At 51.8% G+C, this 18,826-nt stretch overlaps 1 protein-coding gene across 6 annotated transcripts in view; it reads right to left on the bottom strand.

Annotated features, from left to right (window-relative positions):
• Positions 1-18,584, bottom strand: part of CUL9 (cullin 9) — a 234,465-nt gene extending 215,881 nt beyond the window's left edge. For 3 of the 6 annotated variants that reach the window (XM_063918749.1, XM_063918750.1, XM_063918751.1), the window contains exons 1-3: positions 18,310-18,349; positions 15,314-15,901; positions 14,932-15,086 (exon numbers count right to left, since the gene is read on the bottom strand). In XM_063918749.1, coding sequence (XP_063774819.1) covers positions 14,932-15,086; positions 15,314-15,901; positions 18,310-18,334 — 768 coding nt within the window. In that variant the 5' untranslated portion in view covers positions 18,335-18,349. Of the gene's footprint in view, positions 1-14,931; positions 15,087-15,313; positions 15,902-18,309; positions 18,350-18,406 lie in introns of those variants that run through there. The other 3 variants (XM_063918754.1, XM_063918752.1, XM_063918753.1) reach the window with 3 other exon arrangements.
• Positions 18,585-18,826: the final 242 nt, after the last annotated feature.

The following is an 18,826-nucleotide window of genomic DNA, read 5'->3' as shown; positions in this document are numbered from 1 at the left end:
GCATTGATGTACTGACACTTTTCCTGGTTTTAGGAGGTTCCTGACCAGATCGGATAACTCCTTGGCTTTTTCCTCTGGAAGGAAAACCTTTTTCTGAACCGTGTCCAGAATCATTCCTAGGAACAGCAGACGAGTTGTCGGGATTAAATGGGATTTTGGAATATTCAGAATCCACCCGTGTTGTCTTAGCACCTCTTGAGATAGTGCTAAAGCTGTCTCCAGCTGTTCTCTGGACCTTGCCCTTATTAGGAGATCGTCCAAGTATGGGATAACTAATACGCCTTTTCTTCGAAGAAGAATCATCATCTCGGCCATTACCTTGGTAAAGACCCGAGGCGCCGTGGACAATCCGAACGGCAGCGTCTGAAACTGATAGTGACAGTTTTGAACAATGAACCTGAGGTACCCCTGGTGTGCGGGGTAAATCGGAACGTGTAGATACGCATCCTTGATGTCCAAGGATACCATAAAGTCCCCTTCTTCCAGGTTCGCTATCACTGCTCTGAGTGACTCCATCTTGAACTTGAACTTTTTTATGTAGAGGTTCAAGGACTTCAGATTTAGAATAGGCCTTACCGAGCCATCCGGCTTCGGTACCACAAATAGAGTGGAATAATACCCCTTTCCTTGTTGTAATAGGGGTACTTTGACTATCACCTGCTGAGTGAATGGCTTCCAACACCCTCTCCCTTTCGGAAGAGACGGTTGGTAAGGCAGACTTCAGGAAACGATGAGGAGGATCCGTCTCTAATTCCAACCTGTACCCCTGAGATATTATCTGCAGGATCCAGGGGTCTACCTGCGAGTGAGCCCACTGCGCGCTGTAATTTTTGAGACGGCCCCCCACTGTCCCCGAGTCCGCTTGAGAGGCCCCAGCGTCATGCTGAGGTTTTTGCAGGAGCCGGGGAGGGCTTCTGTTCCTGGGAAGGAGCTGCCTGTTGGTGTCTCTTCCCTCTTCCTCTGCCTCGTGGCAGGTACGACAAGCCCTTTGCTCTCTTATTTTTGTAGGAGCGAAAAGGCTGCGGTTGAAAGGTCGGTGCCTTTCTCTGTTGGGGAGTGACTTGAGGTAAAAAAGTGGATTTCCCGGCAGTAGCCGTGGCCACCAAGTCTGATAGACCAACTCCAAATAACTCCTCCCCTTTATACGGCAAAACCTCCATGTGACGTTTTGAATCCGCATCGCCTGTCCACTGTCGTGTCCATAAGGCTCTTCTGGCTGAAATGGACATAGCACTCACCCGAGATGCCAGTGTGCAAATATCCCTCTGTGCATCACGCATATAGATAAATGCATCCTTTATTTGTTCTAACGACAGTAAAACATTGTCCCTATCTAGGGTATCAATATTTTCAATCAGGGATTCTGACCAAACTACTCCAGCACTGCACATCCAGGCAGTTGCTATAGCTGGTCGTAGTATAACACCTGCATGTGTGTATATATTCTTTTGAATAACTTCCATCTTTCTATCTGATGGATCCTTAAGTGCGGCCGTCTCAGGAGAGGGTAACGCCACTTGTTTGGATAAGCGTGTGAGCGCCTTGTCCACCTTAGGGGGTGTTTCCCAGCGCGCCCTAACCTCTGGCGGGAAAGGGTATAATGCCAATAACTTTTTTGAAATTATCAACTTTTTATCAGGAGCAACCCACGCTTCATCACACACGTCATTTAATTCTTCTGATTCAGGAAAAACTGTTTGTAGTTTTTTCACACCATACATAATACCCTGTTTTACGGTATCTGTAGTATCAGCTAAATGTAACGTCTCCTTCATTGCCAAAATCATATAACGTGTGGCCCTACTGGAAAATACGTTTGAATTTCTACCGTCGTCACTGGAATCAGTGCCCGTGTCTGGGTCTGTGTCGACCGACTGAGGCAAAGGGCGTTTTACAGCCCCTGACGGTGTTTGAGGCGCCTGGACAGGCATTAATTGATTGTCCGGCCGCCTCATGTCCTCAACTGACTGTTTAAGGGAAGATAAACCATCACGTAATTCCACAAATAAAGGCATCCATTCTGGTGTCGACCCCCTGGGGGGTGACATCTGCATATTTGGCAATTGCTCCGCCTCCACACCAATATCGTCCTCATACATGTCGACACCACGTACCGACACACACCGCAAACTCACAGGGAATGCTCTAATGAAGACAGGACCCACTAGCCCTTTTGGGGAGACAGAGGGAGAGTCTGCCAGCACACACCACAAAGCGCTATATATACAAGGGATATCCTTATATTAAGTGCTCCCTTATAGCTGCTTTAATATATATATATATAGCCATTAATGTGCCCCCCCTCTCTGTTTTACCCTGTTTCTGTAGTGCAGTGCAGGGGAGAGACCTGGGAGCCGTTCTGACCAGCGGAGCTGTGACAGAAAATGGCGCCGTGTGCTGAGGAGATAGGCCCCGCCCCTTTTTCGGCGGGTTCTTCTCCCGCTATTTTTCCAGTCAGGCAGGGGTTAAATATCTCCATATAGCCCCTATGGGCTATATGTGAGGTATTTTTAGCCTTGTATAAGGTTTATATTTGCCTCTCAGAGCGCCCCCCCCCAGCGCTCTGCACCCTCAGTGACTGCCCAGTGAAGTGTGCTGAGAGGAAAATGGCGCACAGCTGCAGTGCTGTGCGCTACCTTATGAAGACTGAGGAGTCTTCAGCCGCCGGTTTCCGGACCTCTTCACGCTTCAGCATCTGCAAGGGGGTCGGCGGCGCGGCTCCGGGACCGGACTCCACGGCTGGGCCTGTGTTCGATCCCTCTGGAGCTAATGGTGTCCAGTAGCCAAGCAGCAAATCCACTCTGCATGCAGGTGAGTTTACTACTTTCCCCCTAAGTCCCACGTTGCAGTGATCCTGTTGCCAGCAGGACTCACTGTAAAGAAAAAAACCTAAACTAAACTTTCTCTAAGCAGCTCTTTAGGAGAGCCACCTAGATTGCACCCTTCTCGTTCGGGCACAAAATCTAACTGGAGTCTGGAGGAGGGTCATAGGGGGAGGAGCCAGTGCACACCACCTGACCTAGTAAAGCTTTACTTTTTTGTGCCCTGTCTCCTGCGGAGCCGCTATTCCCCATGGTCCTTTCAGGAACCCCAGCATCCACTTAGGACGATAGAGAAATAAGAATTTACTTACCGATAATTCTATTTCTCATAGTCCATAGTGGATGCTGGGGACTCCGTAAGGACCATGGGGAATAGCGGCTCCGCAGGAGACTGGGCACATCTAAAGAAAGCTTTAGGACTATCTGGTGTGCACTGGCTCCTCCCCCTATGACCCTCCTCCAAGCCTCAGTTAGGATACTGTGCCCGGACGAGCGTACACAATAAGGAAGGATTTTGAATCCCGGGTAAGACTCATACCAGCCACACCAATCACACCGTATAACCTGTGATCTGAACCCAGTTAACAGCATGATAACAGAGGAGCCTCTGAAAGATGGCTCACAACAATAATAACCCGATTTTTGTAACAATAACTATGTACAAGTATTGCAGACAATCCGCACTTGGGATGGGCGCCCAGCATCCACTACGGACTATGAGAAATAGAATTATCGGTAAGTAAATTCTTATTTTCTCTAACGTCCTAAGTGGATGCTGGGGACTCCGTAAGGACCATGGGGATTATACCAAAGCTCCCAAACGGGCGGGAGAGTGCGGATGACTCTGCAGCACCAAATGAGAGAACTCCAGGTCCTCCTCAGCCAGGATATCAATTTTGTAGAATTTTACAAACGTATTTGCTCCTGACCAAGTAGCTGCTCGGCAAAGTTGTAAAGCCGAGACCCCTCGGGCAGCCGCCCAAGATGAGCCCACCTTCCTTGTGGAGTGGGCATTTACAGATTTTTGGCTGTGGCAGGCCTGCCACAGAATGTGCAAGCTGAATTGTACTACAAATCCAACGAGCAATAGTCTGCTTAGAAGCAGGAGCACCCAGCTTGTTGGGTGCACACAGGATAAACAGCGAGTCAGATTTCCTGACTCCAGCCGTCCTGGAAACATATTTTCAGGGCACTGACAACGTCTAGCAACTTGGAGGCCTCCAAGTCCCTAGTAGCCGCAGGCACCACCAATAGGTTGGTTCAGGTGAGACGCTGAAACCACCTTGGGGAGAAACTGAGGACGAGTCCTCAATTCCGCCCTGTCCGAATGGAAAATCAGATAAGGGCTTTTTCAGGATAAAGCCGCCAATTCTGACACGCGCCTGGCCCAGGCCAGGGCCAACAGCATGACCACTTTCCATGTGAGATATTTTAACTCCACAGATTTAAGTGGTTCAAACCAATGTGACTTTTGGAACCCAAAACTACATTGAGATCCCAAAGTGCCACTGGAGGCACAAAAGGAGGCTGTATATGCAGTACCCCTTTTACAACGTCTGAACTTCAGGGACTGAAGCTAGTTCTTTTTGGAAGAAAATTGACAGGGCCGAAATTTGAACCTTAATGGACCCCAATTTCAGGCCCATAGACACTCCTGTTTGCAGGAAATGTAGGAATCGACCCAGTTGAATTTCCTCCGTCGGGCCTTACTGGCCTCGCACCACGCAACATATTTACGCCAATTGCGGTGATAATGTTTTTGCGGTTACATCCTTCCTGGCTTTGATCAGGATAGGGATGACTTCATCCGGAATGCCTTTTTTCCTTCAGGATCCGGCGTTCAACCGCCATGCCGTCAAACGCAGCCGCGGCAAGTCTTGGAACAGACAGGGTCCTTGCTGGAGCAGGTCCCTTCTTAGAGGTAGAGGCCACGGATCCTCCGTGAGCATCTCTTGAAGTTCCGGTTACCAAGTCCTTCTTGGCCAATCCGGAACCACGAATATAGTGCTTACTCCTCTCCATCTTATCAATCTCAGTACCTTGGGTATGAGAGGCAGAGGAGGGAACACATACCCTGACTGGTACACCCACGGTGTTACCAGAGCGTCTACAGCTTATTGCCTGAGGGTCCCTGGACCTGGCGCAATACCTGTCGAGTTTTTAATCATGTGGAAGACTTCTGGGTGAAGTCCCCACTCTCCCGGGTGGAGGTCGTGCTGAGGAAGTCTGCTTCCCAGTTGTCCACTCCCGGAATGAATACTGCTGACAGTGCTATCACATGATTTTCCGCCCAGCGAAGAATCCTTGCAGCTTCTGCCATTGCCCTCCTGCTTCTTGTGCCACCCTGTCTGTTTACGTGGGTGACTGCCGTGATGTTGTCCGACTGGATCAACACCGGCTGACCTTGAAGCAGAGGTCTTGCTAAGCTTAGAGCATTGTAAATGTCCCTTAGCTTCAGGATATTTATGTGAAGTGATGTCTCCAGGCTTGACCATAAGCCCTGGATATTCCTTCCCTGTGTGACTGCTCCCCAGCCTCGCAGGCTGGCATCCGTGGTCACCAGGACCCAGTCCTGAATGCCTAATCTGCGGCCCTCTAGAAGATGAGCACTCTGCAACCACCACAGGAGGGACACCCTTGTCCTTGGTGACAGGGTTATCCGCTGATGCATCTGAAGATGCGATCCGGACCATTTGTCCAGCAGGTCCCACTGGAAAGTTCTTGCGTGGAATCTGCCGAATAGGATTGCTTCGTAGGAAGCCACCATTTTACCCAGAACCCTTGTGCATTGATGCACTGAGACTTGGCTCGGTTTTAGGAGGTTCCTGACTAGCTCGGATAACTCCCTGGCTTTCTCCTCCGGGAGAAACACCTTTTTCTGGACTGTGTCCAGGATCATCCCTAGGAACAGAAGACACGTCGTCGGAACCAGGTGCGATTTTGGAATATTGAGAATCCAATCGTGCTGCCGCAACACTACCTGAGATAGTGCTACACCGACCTCCAACTGTTCCCTGGATCTTACCCTTATCAGGGAATTGTCCAAGGAAGGGATAACTAAAATTCACTTCCTTCGAAGGAATATCATCATTTCGGCCATTACCTTGGTAAAGACCCGGGGTGCCGTGTACCATCCATACGGCAGCGTCTGAACTGATAGTGACAGTTCTGTACCATAAACCTGAGGTACCCTTGGTGAGAAGGGTAAATTTTTTGACATGAAGGTAAGCATCCTTGATGTCCCGAGACATCATGTAGTCCCCTTCTTCCAGGTTCGCAATCACTGCTCTGAGTGACTCAATCTTGAATTTGAACCTCTGTACGTAAGTGTTCAAAGATTTTAGATTTAGAATCGGTCTCACCGAGCCGTCCGGCTTCGGTACCACAACAGTGTGGAATAATACCCCGTTCCCTGTTGCAGGAGGGGTATCTTGAGTATCACCTGCTGGGAATACAGCTTGTGAATGGCTTCCAAAACTGTCTCCCTGTCAGAAGGAGACATCGGTAAAGCCGACTTTAGGAAAAGGCAAGGGGGAGACGTCTCGAATTCTAATTTGTACCCCTGAGATATCACCTGAAGGATCCAGGGGTCTACTTGCGAGTGAGCCCACTGCGCGCTGAAATTCATTGAGACGGGCCCCCCACCGTGCCTGATTCTGCTTGTAAAGCCCCAGCGTATACTGAGGGCTTGGCAGAGGCGGGAGAGGGTTTCTGTTCCTGGGAACTGGCTGATTTCTGCAGCCTTTTTCCTCTCCCTCTGTCACAGGGCAGAAATGAGGAACCTTTTGCCCGCTTGTCCACGAAAAGACTGCGCCTGATAATACGGCGTCTTCTCATGTTGAGAGGCGACCTGGGGTACAAACGTGGAATTCCCAGCTGTTGCCGTGGCCACCAGGTCTGAAAGACCGACCCCAAATAACTCCTCCCTTAATAAAGCAATACTTCCAAATGCCGTTTGGAATACGCATCACCTGACCACTGACGTGTCCATAACCCTCTACTGGTAGAAATGGACAACGCGCTTAGACTTGATGCCAGTCGGCAAATATTCCGCTGTGCATCACGCATATATAAAAATGCATCTTTTAAATGCTCTATAGGCAAAAATATACTGTCCCTATCTAGGGTATCAATATTTTCAGTCAGGGAATCCGACCACGCCAACCCAGCACTGCACATCCAGGCTGAGGCGATTGCTGGTCGCAGTATAACACCAGTATGTGTGTAAATACCTTTTAGGATACCCTCCTTCTTTCTATCAGCAGGATCCTTAAGGGCGGCCATCTCAGGCGAAGGTAGAGCCCTTACAAGCGTGTGAGCGCTTTATCCCCCCTAGGGGGTGTTTCCCAACGCACCCTAACCTCTGGCGGGAAAGGATATAATGCCAATAACATTTTAGAAATTATCCGTTGTTATCGGGGGAAACCCACGCATCATCACACACCTCATTTAATTTCTCAGATTCAGGAAAACTACAGGTAGTTTTTCCTCACCGAACATAATACCCCTTTTTTGGTGGTACTCGTATTATCAGAAATGTGTAAAACATTTTTCATTGCCTCAATCATGTAACGTGTGGCCCTACTGGAAGTCACATTCGTCTCTTCACCGTCGACACTGGAGTCAGTATCCGTGTCGGCGTCTATATCTGCCATCTGAGATAACGGGCGCTTTAGAGCCCCTGACGGCCTATGAGACGTCTGGACAGGCACAAGCTGAGTAGCCGGCTGTCTCATGTCAACCACTGTCTTTTATACAGAGCTGACACTGTCACGTAATTCCTTCCAACAGTTCATCCACTCAGGTGTCGACCCCCTAGGGGGTGACATCACTATTACAGGCAATCTGCTCCGTCTCCACATCATTTTTCTCCTCATACATGTCGACACAAAAGTACCGACATACAGCACACACACAGGGAATGCTCTGATAGAGGACAGGACCCCACTAGCCCTTTGGGGAGACAGAGGGAGAGTTTGCCAGCACACACCAGAGCGCTATATATATACAGGGATAACCTTATATAAGTGTTTTTCCCCTTATAGCTGCTGTATAGTTAATACTGCGCCTAATTAGTGCCCCCCTCTCTTTTTTTAACCCTTTCTGTAGTGTAGTGACTGCAGGGGAGAGACAGGGAGCTTCCCTCCAACGGAGCTGTGAGGGAAAATGGCGCCAGTGTGCTGAGGAGATAGGCTCCGCCCCTTTTTCGCTGACTTTTCTCCTGCTTTTTTATGGATTCTGGCAGGGGTTAAATGCATCCATATAGCCCAGGAGCTATATGTGATGCATTTTTTTGCCATCCAAGGTGTTTTTATTGCTGCTCAGGGCGCCCCCCCCTAGCGCCCTGCACCCTCAGTGACCGAAGTGTGAAGTGTGCTGAGAGCAATGGCGCACAGCTGCAGTGCTGTGCGCTACCTTGTTGAAGACAGGACGTCTTCTGCCGCCGATTTTCCGGACCTCTTCTGCCTTCTGGCTCTGTAAGGGGGCCGGCGGCGCGGCTCTGGGACCCATCCAAGTTCACTTGGATGATGTTTTATAGCCTATATTTTGAATAAATTTTTCTAGTCATTTGACTGATACTACAACAATCCTGTGTACTGGATTTGATGAGAGATTTCTGGATACGAGACCATTAGATGTTCATGCTGACTATTCATTTAAATCTGGTACGCTCAACTGGGTGAATGCGGGGATATCATTGTTAATCCAGAAGTATTACACTATGCAGCGATTCCGTCTTCTCTGATTTATAGATGGTGTTGTTGGTGAGAAACATCCTGACTGGCATCTTACTATTAGGCGTGGTTTAAAGATTTCATTCGGTACGCATTTATATTTTCTTAAGTGTCATTATAACACTTTAAAGAACTTACTGCACCATAGGCGCTTGTTCTTCTCCATCCTCTTTTGCTACAGAATTTATGCCATATACCTTTGGTACACTGAGGAACTGAGCTGCCACCCTGAAGAGTGGAAGGTGCTGACAAAGACTTATTTAAGCCTACAAAACTGTGATATCAGCCAGTTGTGGCTACTCTATTAGCAAATTTATAAATTGTTCAGATAAGTATTTCTCTTTACGGTCGATCCCTAAAGAAGCGCACGAGTCTATACACTTTTTCTATTATATATATATATATTTATATATATATTAGCCCTGTGACTCTGTGCCTGCATTTCTAACGCTGGGTGGAGTCCCAGCGGTGGGCGGAGTCACAGAGCCCGCCCACCACATGTGTAGCAAGTCTCTGCTCCTCCTCGCCCCCCCCGCCATCAGCCACTCCGAGTCCCCGGCCGCGGTGCAGAGCGAACAACAACTGCTGCTGCTGCCACAGGCATAGACATTAGGAGGGACGGGTGGCGCAGGAGAAGGCTTCATAGCCCTCCCTGCCCCGCGTACACAGACCCGCCGCCTCCTCCACGCACATCCAGCTGTCCGCTCTCCTGCTGTGACAGGACTCAGAGGCGAGTGCTGCAGTGACGTCATCTCCTGCAGCAGTCGCCTCCTGTCACACACACTCCAGTCTCCGGGGGCTGCCAGCATCTACAGGCAAGCTGGAAACACCCCCGGAGCGAGAGAGAACATACCTGTGAGACCACGCCCCTTTTGCATTAGGCCACGCCCCTTTTCATCCACCGCGCAGCACGAGCAGGGGGGGAATGTGTGTAACAGTAGCACAGACTGCCTCTGAACACTGTACTGTTTACCAGCCTGCAGCAGCCGCCCACAGCCCCAACGGTGGAGTCCCTCCGGCCATCCTACCCACTGTATCTATGTCTGGTCACCACTTTGCAAATGTCTCCGCTAATGGTGTCCACCCTCTCCACTACTTCCCCCCCCCCCCCCTCTCTTCATCAGCTTCCTCACTGGGGACCCTCCCTACCGCCCCACATCTCTCTATCCCCTCCCTACCGCCCTGCGTCTCTCTATCCCCTCCCTACCGACCCGCGTCTCTGCGTCCCCTCCGTACCGCCCCACGTCTCTGTGTCCCCTCCCTACCGCCCCACGTCTCTCTAACCCCTCCCTACCGCCCCGTGTCTCTGCGTCCCCTCCCTACCGCCCCACATCTCTCTATCCCCTCCCTACCGCCCCGCGTCTCTCTATCCCCTCCCTACCGCCCGCGTCTCTGGTCCCCTCCCTACCGCCCCACGTCTCTGTGTCCCCTCCCTACCGCCCCACGTCTCTGTCTCCCCTCCCTATAACCCCACGTCTCTGTGTCCCCTCCCTACCGCCCCACGTCTCTGTATCCCCTCCTCCCTACTCCTCTGTATCCCCACCCTACCGCCCCGCTTCTCTCTATCCCCTCCCTACCGCACCACGTCTCTGTATCCCCTCCCTACCGCCCCACGTCTCTCTATCCCCTCCGTACCGCACGCGTCTCTGTGTCCCCTCCCTACCGCCCCACGTCTCTGTGTCCCCTCCCTACCGCCCCACGTCTCTGTGTCCCCTCCTCCCTACGCCTCTGTATCTCCACCCTACCGCCCCGCTTCTATCCCCTCCCTACCGACCCGTGTCTCTGTATCCCCTCCTCCCTACGCCTCTGTATACACACCCTACCGCCCCGCTTCTCTCTATCCCCTCCCTACGTCTCTGTATCCCCTTCCTACCGCCCCACGTCTCTCTATCCCCTCCGTACCACCCTGCGTCTCTCTGTGTCCCCTCCCTACCAACCCGCTTCTCTGTATCCCCTCCTCCCTACGCCTCTGTATCCCCACCCTACCGCCCCGCTTCTCTCTATCCCCTCGCTACCGACCCGCGTCTCTGTATCCCCTCCCTACCGCCCTGCCTCTCTGTATCCCCTCCCTACCGCCCTGCCTCTCTGTATCCCCTCCCTACCGCCCTGCCTCTCTGTATCCCTTCCCTACCGCCCTGTGCCGCTGTATCCCCTCCCTACCGCCCTGCGTCTCTCTATCCCCTCCCTGCGTCTCTGCGTCCCCTCCCTACCGCCCCACGTCTCTCTATCCCCTCCCTAGCGCCCCGCGTCTCTGTGTCCCCTCCCTACCGCCCCACGTCTCTGTATCCCCTCCTCCCTACGCCTCTGTATCCCCACCCTACCGCCCGCTTTTCTCTATCCCCTCCCTACCGACCCACGTATCTGTATCCCCTCCCTACCACCCTGCCTCTCTGTATCCCCTCCCTACCACCCTGCCTCTCTGTATCCCCTCCCTACCGCCCTGTGCCGCTGTATCCCCTCCCTACCGACCCGCGTCTCTCGATCCCCTCCCTACCGCCCCGCATCTCTGTATCCCCTCCCTACCGCCCCCCGCGTCTCTGCATCCCCTTCCTACCGCCCCTCTCTAGCCCCTCCCTACCGCCCGCGTCTCTCTATCCCCTCCCTACCGCCCCGCATCTCTCTATCCCCTCCCTACCGCCCGCGTCTCTGTGTCCCCTCCCTACCGCCCCGCGTCTCTCTATCCCCTCCCTACCGCCCCGCGTCTCTGCATCCCCTCCCTACCGCCCCGCGTCTCTGTGTCCCCTCCCGACCCCCCTGTGTCCCATACAGGGTCCATACCACCGGCTCCTTGATACCTCCCTGACAAACCCTCACCAGGAGGACAGGAGCCATAACCCCCTGCGGTGCCCCCCGTAGCTACCGGCATATCGGTGATGCTTTGCTGTGCCGCCTCCTCCTTATCCCTCACACAGCACCTGAGGGGGGCGCGCACATAGTGCATGCAGATGGGACTGGTGCACCTGCGGCCGCGTGGAGACATTGCGTGCGCAACATGTCCGCGTTGCTACACCTGAAGGATGGTACGGTGTAGAGAGAGGACACAGCTGCCCCTGTTCCTCATTGTACCAGCACTCCCCTGTCTAATGCCACCATTTACCTCTTCATGCGGGTATGTCTATATCACATACATCCTTATCCGTGTCCTAAATATTGTTACACATAACATCACATAGGTATAGGTCCCGCACCCCCCCCCCCACCTGCATCCACCCCCCCCCCTCCACCCGCAGTATCTACATACTCCCTGCCCCCCCCCCCCCCCCCGCACCCGCTACATTCTGTACAACGTGCCCTGCAGGCACTGTTCACGCCGTCGCAAGGGGCTACGCCCCCTTCACCATCTGAAGCACTTTCGTCTTGCAATATTTAACCACTAACAAACCTAGAAATGCAGGTAATACTCCATATAATACAAATATTGAACCCCAGCAAGGCGTGCAGGAGTTAAGGGGGCGTAGCCCCTTTCGACGGTGTGAAGAGCGCCTAGTAGATAGATAGATAGATAGATATATCTATCTATCTATCTATCTACTAGGGACAATAACATGGCATCCTTATCTAGGGTTTCAACCTCCGCTGATAAGGTATCTGACTACGCTGCTACAGCGCTATAAACCCATGCCGACACAATCGCCGGTCTGAGTAGTGTACCAGAATGTGTGTAAATGGACTTCAAAGTACTTTTGCTGCATGCTATCTGCAGGATCCCTGAGGATAGCTGTTAAGTCAGCGCTACCTTTTTGGGTAAACGTGTCAATGCCTTGTACACCCTAGGGGAAGATTCCCATCTTATCCTGGCCCCATTAGGGAAAGGATACTCCCTGAGAATTCTTATTGGGAAGCTGCAGCTTCTTGTCTGGAGATTCCCGCTCTTTTCCTTCATGAGAGGAGGGAAATTTACCTCAGCTTTCTTCCCCTTAAACATGTGTACCCTTGTGTCAGGGACAGATGAGTCATCAGTGATATGCAAAACATCTTTTATTACAATAATCATATATTGAATACTTTTCTGCCAGTCTTGGCTGTACTTTGCATTAACGTAGTCGACACTGGAGTCAGACTCCGTGTCGATAACAGTGTCTATTATTTTGGATAGTGAGCGTTGCGAGACTCTGAAGGTCTCTGTGACATAGAGGCAGACATGGGTAGATTCCCTGTCTGTTCTCTAATCTTTTGTAATAAGTTCATCTTAGCACTTAATTTCACATATCCAATCAGGTGTCGGCGTTGTCGACGGAGACACCATGCACCCACACAGATTTGCTCCATCTCTTCCTTAGGAGAGCCTTTTACACACACGTACCGACACACTCCACACACACAGGGAATCTCTTATCTGAAGATAGGTTCCCCCCTAGGCCCTTTGGAGAGACAGAGACAGAGAGAGAGAGAGAGAGAGAGAGAGAGAGAGAGAATGCCAGCACACACCCCAGCGCTATATAACCCAGGAAAAAACACAGAATGTTTACCCAGTAGCGCTGCTGTAATGTATAATCGCCAAATATGTGCCCCCCTCTCTACTTTAAAACCCTCTTCACCGTGTGTCAAGCAGGGGAGAGTTCGGGGAGCTTCCTCTCAGCGGTGCTGTGGAGAGAAAATGGCGCTTGTGAGTGCTGAGGGAGAAGCCCCGCCCCCTTGGCGGCGGGCTTCTGTCCCGCTCAAACTTACTAAAATATGGCGGGGGCTCTTTTATATACATGTACAGTGCCCACCTGTACATGTATATATACTTTTTGCCATAAGAGAGGTGTTATATTGCTGCCCAGGGCGCCGCCGCCCCCCCCCCCCCCCCCCCCCCTGCGCCCTGCACCCTTACAGTGACCGGAGTATGTGAGGTGTATGGGAGCAATGACGCACAGCTGCGGTGCTGTGTGTAACCTCAGTGAAGCTCTGAAGGCTCCTGCCGCCTGAGACGTCTTCTGACTTCGTTTCTTCTGGCTCTGTGAGGAGAACGGCGGCGCGGCTCTGGGGGTGGACGCCCAGTAAGAACCTATGTTCACCCCCTCTGGAGCTAATGGTGTCCAGTAGCCGAGGAAGCAGAGCCTATCTTAGACAAGAAGGTCTGCCCCTCTCTCCTCAGTCCCTCGATGCAGGGAGCCTGTTGCCAGCAGTGCTCCCTGTAAAAATGTAGAAAAAATCAAAACAAAAATGCTTTCTAGGCAGAGAACTCAGGGAGCTCCCTGCAGTGCACCCATCGCGCTCTGGGCACAGTGTAAAACTGAGGTCTGGAGGAGGGGCATAGAGGGAGGAGCCAGTGCACACCCAGAATCCAAAGCTTTCTTAAAGTGCCCTATCTCCTGCGGAGCCCGTCTATTCCCCATGGTCCTTACGGAGTCCCAGCATCCTCAAGGACGTTAGAGAAATCCTATTTTCACATTAAGTACAAACACATACACACAGTTATAAAGCAAGCCTGCCCTACTGTATGTGAGAGGAGATACACAGAGAGGCAGAAATACCAGCACACCCCGGCTCTGCACAGCTCCAGTGAGACTGTCAGCTCTGTAATCACAATAACACAAATAAATGCAGTCCTAAATAGGCTCAGAATAATGTACAACAGCGGCTCTCCCCCTTTAGCTACACCCTGTACCAGTTTCCAGCTTGTCTGAGGCAGGAGCGCTGAGTGTGTGCTGCTGATGGCTGCTGTAAGCAGAGGAAGGCGACAAGAGCTGCTGGTCCCGCTTTGAGGAAGCTCCGCCCCCTCCAATGACGCCGAAGCTATACATATTATTTATACTGGCAAAGTCTCCAAGCAAGCTTAAAACCTCACGCAAGTGCTTAGTTAAGCATTTTTGTGCCAGTGTAGTCACAGGTGATCCTAGTGGGACCCCCCAGGGAGGGTTCTGCACGCCGCGCCCGTGGTCAGACGCACTTTGTACATTGTACTCACAACCGATGTCACCTTCAGGCTAAGGTTAGGGGTGTGCGGCGTGCTGCGGCTGTGACAGCCAAGGCGCAGTGCCCCACTGAACAAACAGCCCCTTGGGACGGTGGTCCTGCAGCGGGGAAGCGGCTCTGCACCTCGCAAGGCCGGTGACCCTCCCTAACTCCCACGGCGCAGGTGTGCTGTTGCCCAGACAGCATACCTAAAAAAAATATAAGTTTTAAATGAAATTGAAGAGAACTTTCTGGAGCTGCAGAGATGTGCATCCTCTCCTGAGGGCATTTTTTTTCTAAACTGCCTGTGGAAGGAGGCATAGAGGGGAGGAGCCAGCACACCCAGTTGGAGAAATTTAAAGTGCACTGGCTCCTTTGGACCCCATCTATACCCCATCGTACTAGTGTTCCCCAATATCCCTTATGGATGCTAGAGAAACATAGCAATATAGAAATGATCTATAAGACCTACAATAACCAGTACACTCACTTACCTGAGGTAGGTGTATTCCATCAAAAGAGATGCAATGTTCTTCTGAGCTGGTGGTCTCAGCAAAGAGCTGTAACAATGTGTAACGAGACTCGAAATCCATGTGCTGTTCAATGCCATCCTGCTGACTGAGAGACAATAAGACGTGGGCCCGACTTCCTGCAGAAGACAGAACCCAATGACTACCCATCACACAATGAAAAAGGCACAGACCTGATTCTCACACAACCCAATAGCTTCCCAACATGCACTGCAAAATCATGAAACCTTTGACCAATTTACTCTACAGGTTGAGCCTACACAGATCCCAAAACGAGACAGACCCTTCACAAGCCTTCATTAATCAGTTCTATGTAATAAGATAACAATCCCGATAAGATTCTAACCTGCATCGTGTGAGGCCAGCGCACGCAACATCTTCCCAGCATTCTTGCAAATAGGTTTTTCTGGGTTACAGAGCATCTTCATGAGTAGGTCCAGCGCTCCAGTCTCCTTGAAGACTCCGGCCAAGGAGCCGATGCTGGCGTAGGCACTCAGCACATGAATAGTATTCAGGATGGACGAATCAGGACCGGAACTCTGTGACATCTGTCTAGCAGCTCTCTGCACCAGCATCCGAACATCTTCAGTCATCTCCTGGAGAGCGCCTTCATCTGGGGCCCCAGTTGCCTTCTCTTCTGGAATTCCTGTTCCCTCGGGTTTGCGCTTCCCTAGTAAAGTGGGGCAATTTGTGTATACTTCCTCTGCTGACATCCACATCAGGATGTTGGAGGACTTGATCTCAGCCTGTAAGGTCATTCCACTACTTCCAGCCCCTTCCTCCGTATTTTGTACAGCCCAACGTATCAGATACTCGATATGCCCATCTGTGCTCCATCGCTGTCGCAGCAGCTCCTCGGGCTGGGCCTGCAGCGTTGGACCCAGCTGTACCATGAGATTGCCATTCCTCCGCTCCCCCACTAACATGGTGGACACTAAAGGGAGAAAACAAAATGTTATTTTAACCGTTTTCTTCCAATCCCTGAAAATGATGAGCAAACAAATGATATCTTAATAACTACACCTCAACAGACAGAACTCTTCCCCTCAATCTATCCAATCTTCCTTCCCACTCTCCTCCCTAATGTTACTCTGTCAACCCAAATCCTCCTGTCACCCATTGTCATTCTGCCCCCTCTACCTCCTCCTTTCACCCCGTCATTGTACCCCACATCACTGTCCCCCACTACTTCCTCATGTCACCTCATAATTGTACCCATATCAATGTCCCCTAGCTCCTCCTGTTACCCCTTCGATCTGCTAGACATCACTGATCCCTACCTCCCCGATACTTCATCGTTATAACCCACATCACTGTCCCCCACTACTTCATCCTGTCACCCCATCATTGTAACCCACTTCACTGTTCCCAACTACCTCCTTCTGTCACCCCATCATTGTATCCCACGTCACTGTCACCTCCTGTCGTACTGCCCCACATGACTTTCCCCTACCTCCTGTTACCCAGTCCTTGTACCCCTTTTCACTGTACACCTACCTCCTCCTGTCACCCTGTTGTTCTGCCTAACATCACTGTCCACCTCTACCTCCTCCTGTCACCCCGTCGATCTGACCCACATCACTGTACCCCTACCTCCTCCTGTCACCCCGTCATTGTAACCATCACTGCCCCCTACCTCCTCCTGTCACCTCTTCATTATACCACACATCACTGTCTCCCCTACCTGCTCCTGTCACCCCATAATTGTACCCACATAGCTGTACCCAAATAACTGTCCCCCCGCCTTCTCCTGTCACCTCGTCATTATACCGCACGTCACTGTCTCCCTACCTCCTCCTGTCACCCCATCATTGTACCCACATAACTGTCCCCCTACCTTCTCCTGTCAACCTGTCATTCTGCCTCACATCATTGTCCCCTTTACCTCCTCCTGTCACCCTATTGATCTGCGCCACATCACTATACCCCTGTCACCTCACCGTTATACTACACATCACGGTCTCCCTACCTTTTCCGATCAGCCCGTAATTATAACAAACATCATTGTCTCCCTACCTCCCCATCATTGTACTCCATGTCATTGTCCCCCGCTACCACTTCCGTCACCCCATCATTGTAACCCTCTATTGCTTCCTGTCTCCCCATCACTATATCCATCACTGTCCACCAACATCCCCTCCTCTTGTCACCCCGTTGGTTTGATTCACATCACTGTCCCCTTACTTTCTCCTGTCACCTTGTCAATATACCCCACATCATTGTCTTTCACCGCCGCCTGTCACTCGCTCATTAAACCCCACATCACTGTCCTACTCTACCACCTCCTGTCACCCGCACTTTTACCTCACATCACTGTCCCGCTACCTCCTCCTGTAACCCCGCTGTTATACCCTACATCACTATCCCAGTCTACAGCTGTCACTATCCCCCCCAACTCCCATCATCCTGTCGTTACACCCCACATCACTGTGCCACCTCCTCCTGTCACCCCTTCATTGTACCCGTACCTTCTCCTGTCACTCCGTAGTTGTACCCCACATCACTGTCCCCCTACATCCTCCTGTCACTATAGCCCCCAACCTTCTGTCGTTATACCCCCACATCACTGTGCCACCTCCTCCTGTCACCCCTTCATTGTACCCGTACCTTCTCCTGTCACTCCGTAGTTGTACCCCACATCACTGTCCCCCTACATCCTCCTGTCACTATACCCCCAACCTTCTGTCGTTATACCCCCACATCACTGTGCCACCTCCTCCTGTCACCCCTTCATTGTACCCGTACCTTCTCCTGTCACTCCGTAGTTGTACCCCACATCACTGTCCCCCTATATCCTCCTGTCACTATACCCCCAACCTTCTGTCGTTATACCCCCACATAACTGTCCCACCTCCTCCTGTCACCCAGTCACTGTAACCCTCATTATCCTGTAACCTTGTCATTATACCCTACATCACTGTCTCCCTAACTCCTCCTGTCACCCACTCACTATACCCCCTACCTCCTGTCGTTATACCCCACATCACTGTCCCACCTCCTCGTCACCCCTTAATTGTACCCCATATCACTGCCCCCCTACTTCCACATGTCACTATCGTTCCTCATCACCCATGTTACCCTGCCCTCGTCACCGTGCCTCGTCTATCCCTGTCACTACCATCCCATGTCTGCCCTGAGTCACTCTGTCCCACCTCCATATGTCACTGTACCTGCCATTCTGCCCACCACATCCTGCAGTATCCTCACATCCCTCACCATCACCCCTTATCAGTATGCCCACCAGCCTGTGTCACTGTGCCCCATCACCTGTCACCCCTACACACACCTCCTGTCACTGCCCCTATCCTACATCAGCCTGTAACACCCCCAGCTGCCAATTACCACTCTGTACTCCCCTCATCTTCATGTCGCGCCATTTATGTCAGCCCAAACCCCCATGTCACCGCTGCACCGCCCCTCTCCCTCATGAAACCGGTACCCTAATGCCGGAACGAGCGGCGTTCGCTCCCCGTCACTCACGCTCTATTCCCGATTAGGCTCCTGCAGGCTGCGCCGCTCTTACCTCTTCCCTTCCGGGTCAGTCCACCCACGTGACGCAGAAGAACACGCCCATCTCCTGGCGTACCGCATCGCCCTGAGCGCAGCCGCAGTGCCCGCACTGACTGTAGGATATGCGTAATACAGAGGAGGCAAAGAGCTGAGCGGGAGCCAGAGATCAGACAGGAGGAGGAGTCAGAGACATGCGAGGAGGAGTCTGAAAGGCGAGGAGGAGTCAGTCAGTGACATGAAAAGAGGAGAGGAGGAGTCTGCGAGATTTTTGACGGAGACTCAGATGAAAGGAGAAGTAGAGCCGTGTAGTCAGGGGCGGATTGGGAACATAAAGCGGCCCTGGAAAAAT

This window comes from Pseudophryne corroboree, chromosome 4 (assembly GCF_028390025.1).
Source record: "Pseudophryne corroboree isolate aPseCor3 chromosome 4, aPseCor3.hap2, whole genome shotgun sequence".
Classification (NCBI taxonomy): Eukaryota; Metazoa; Chordata; class Amphibia; order Anura; family Myobatrachidae; genus Pseudophryne; species Pseudophryne corroboree.
This window is presented reverse-complemented; position numbering and strand designations above follow the sequence as displayed.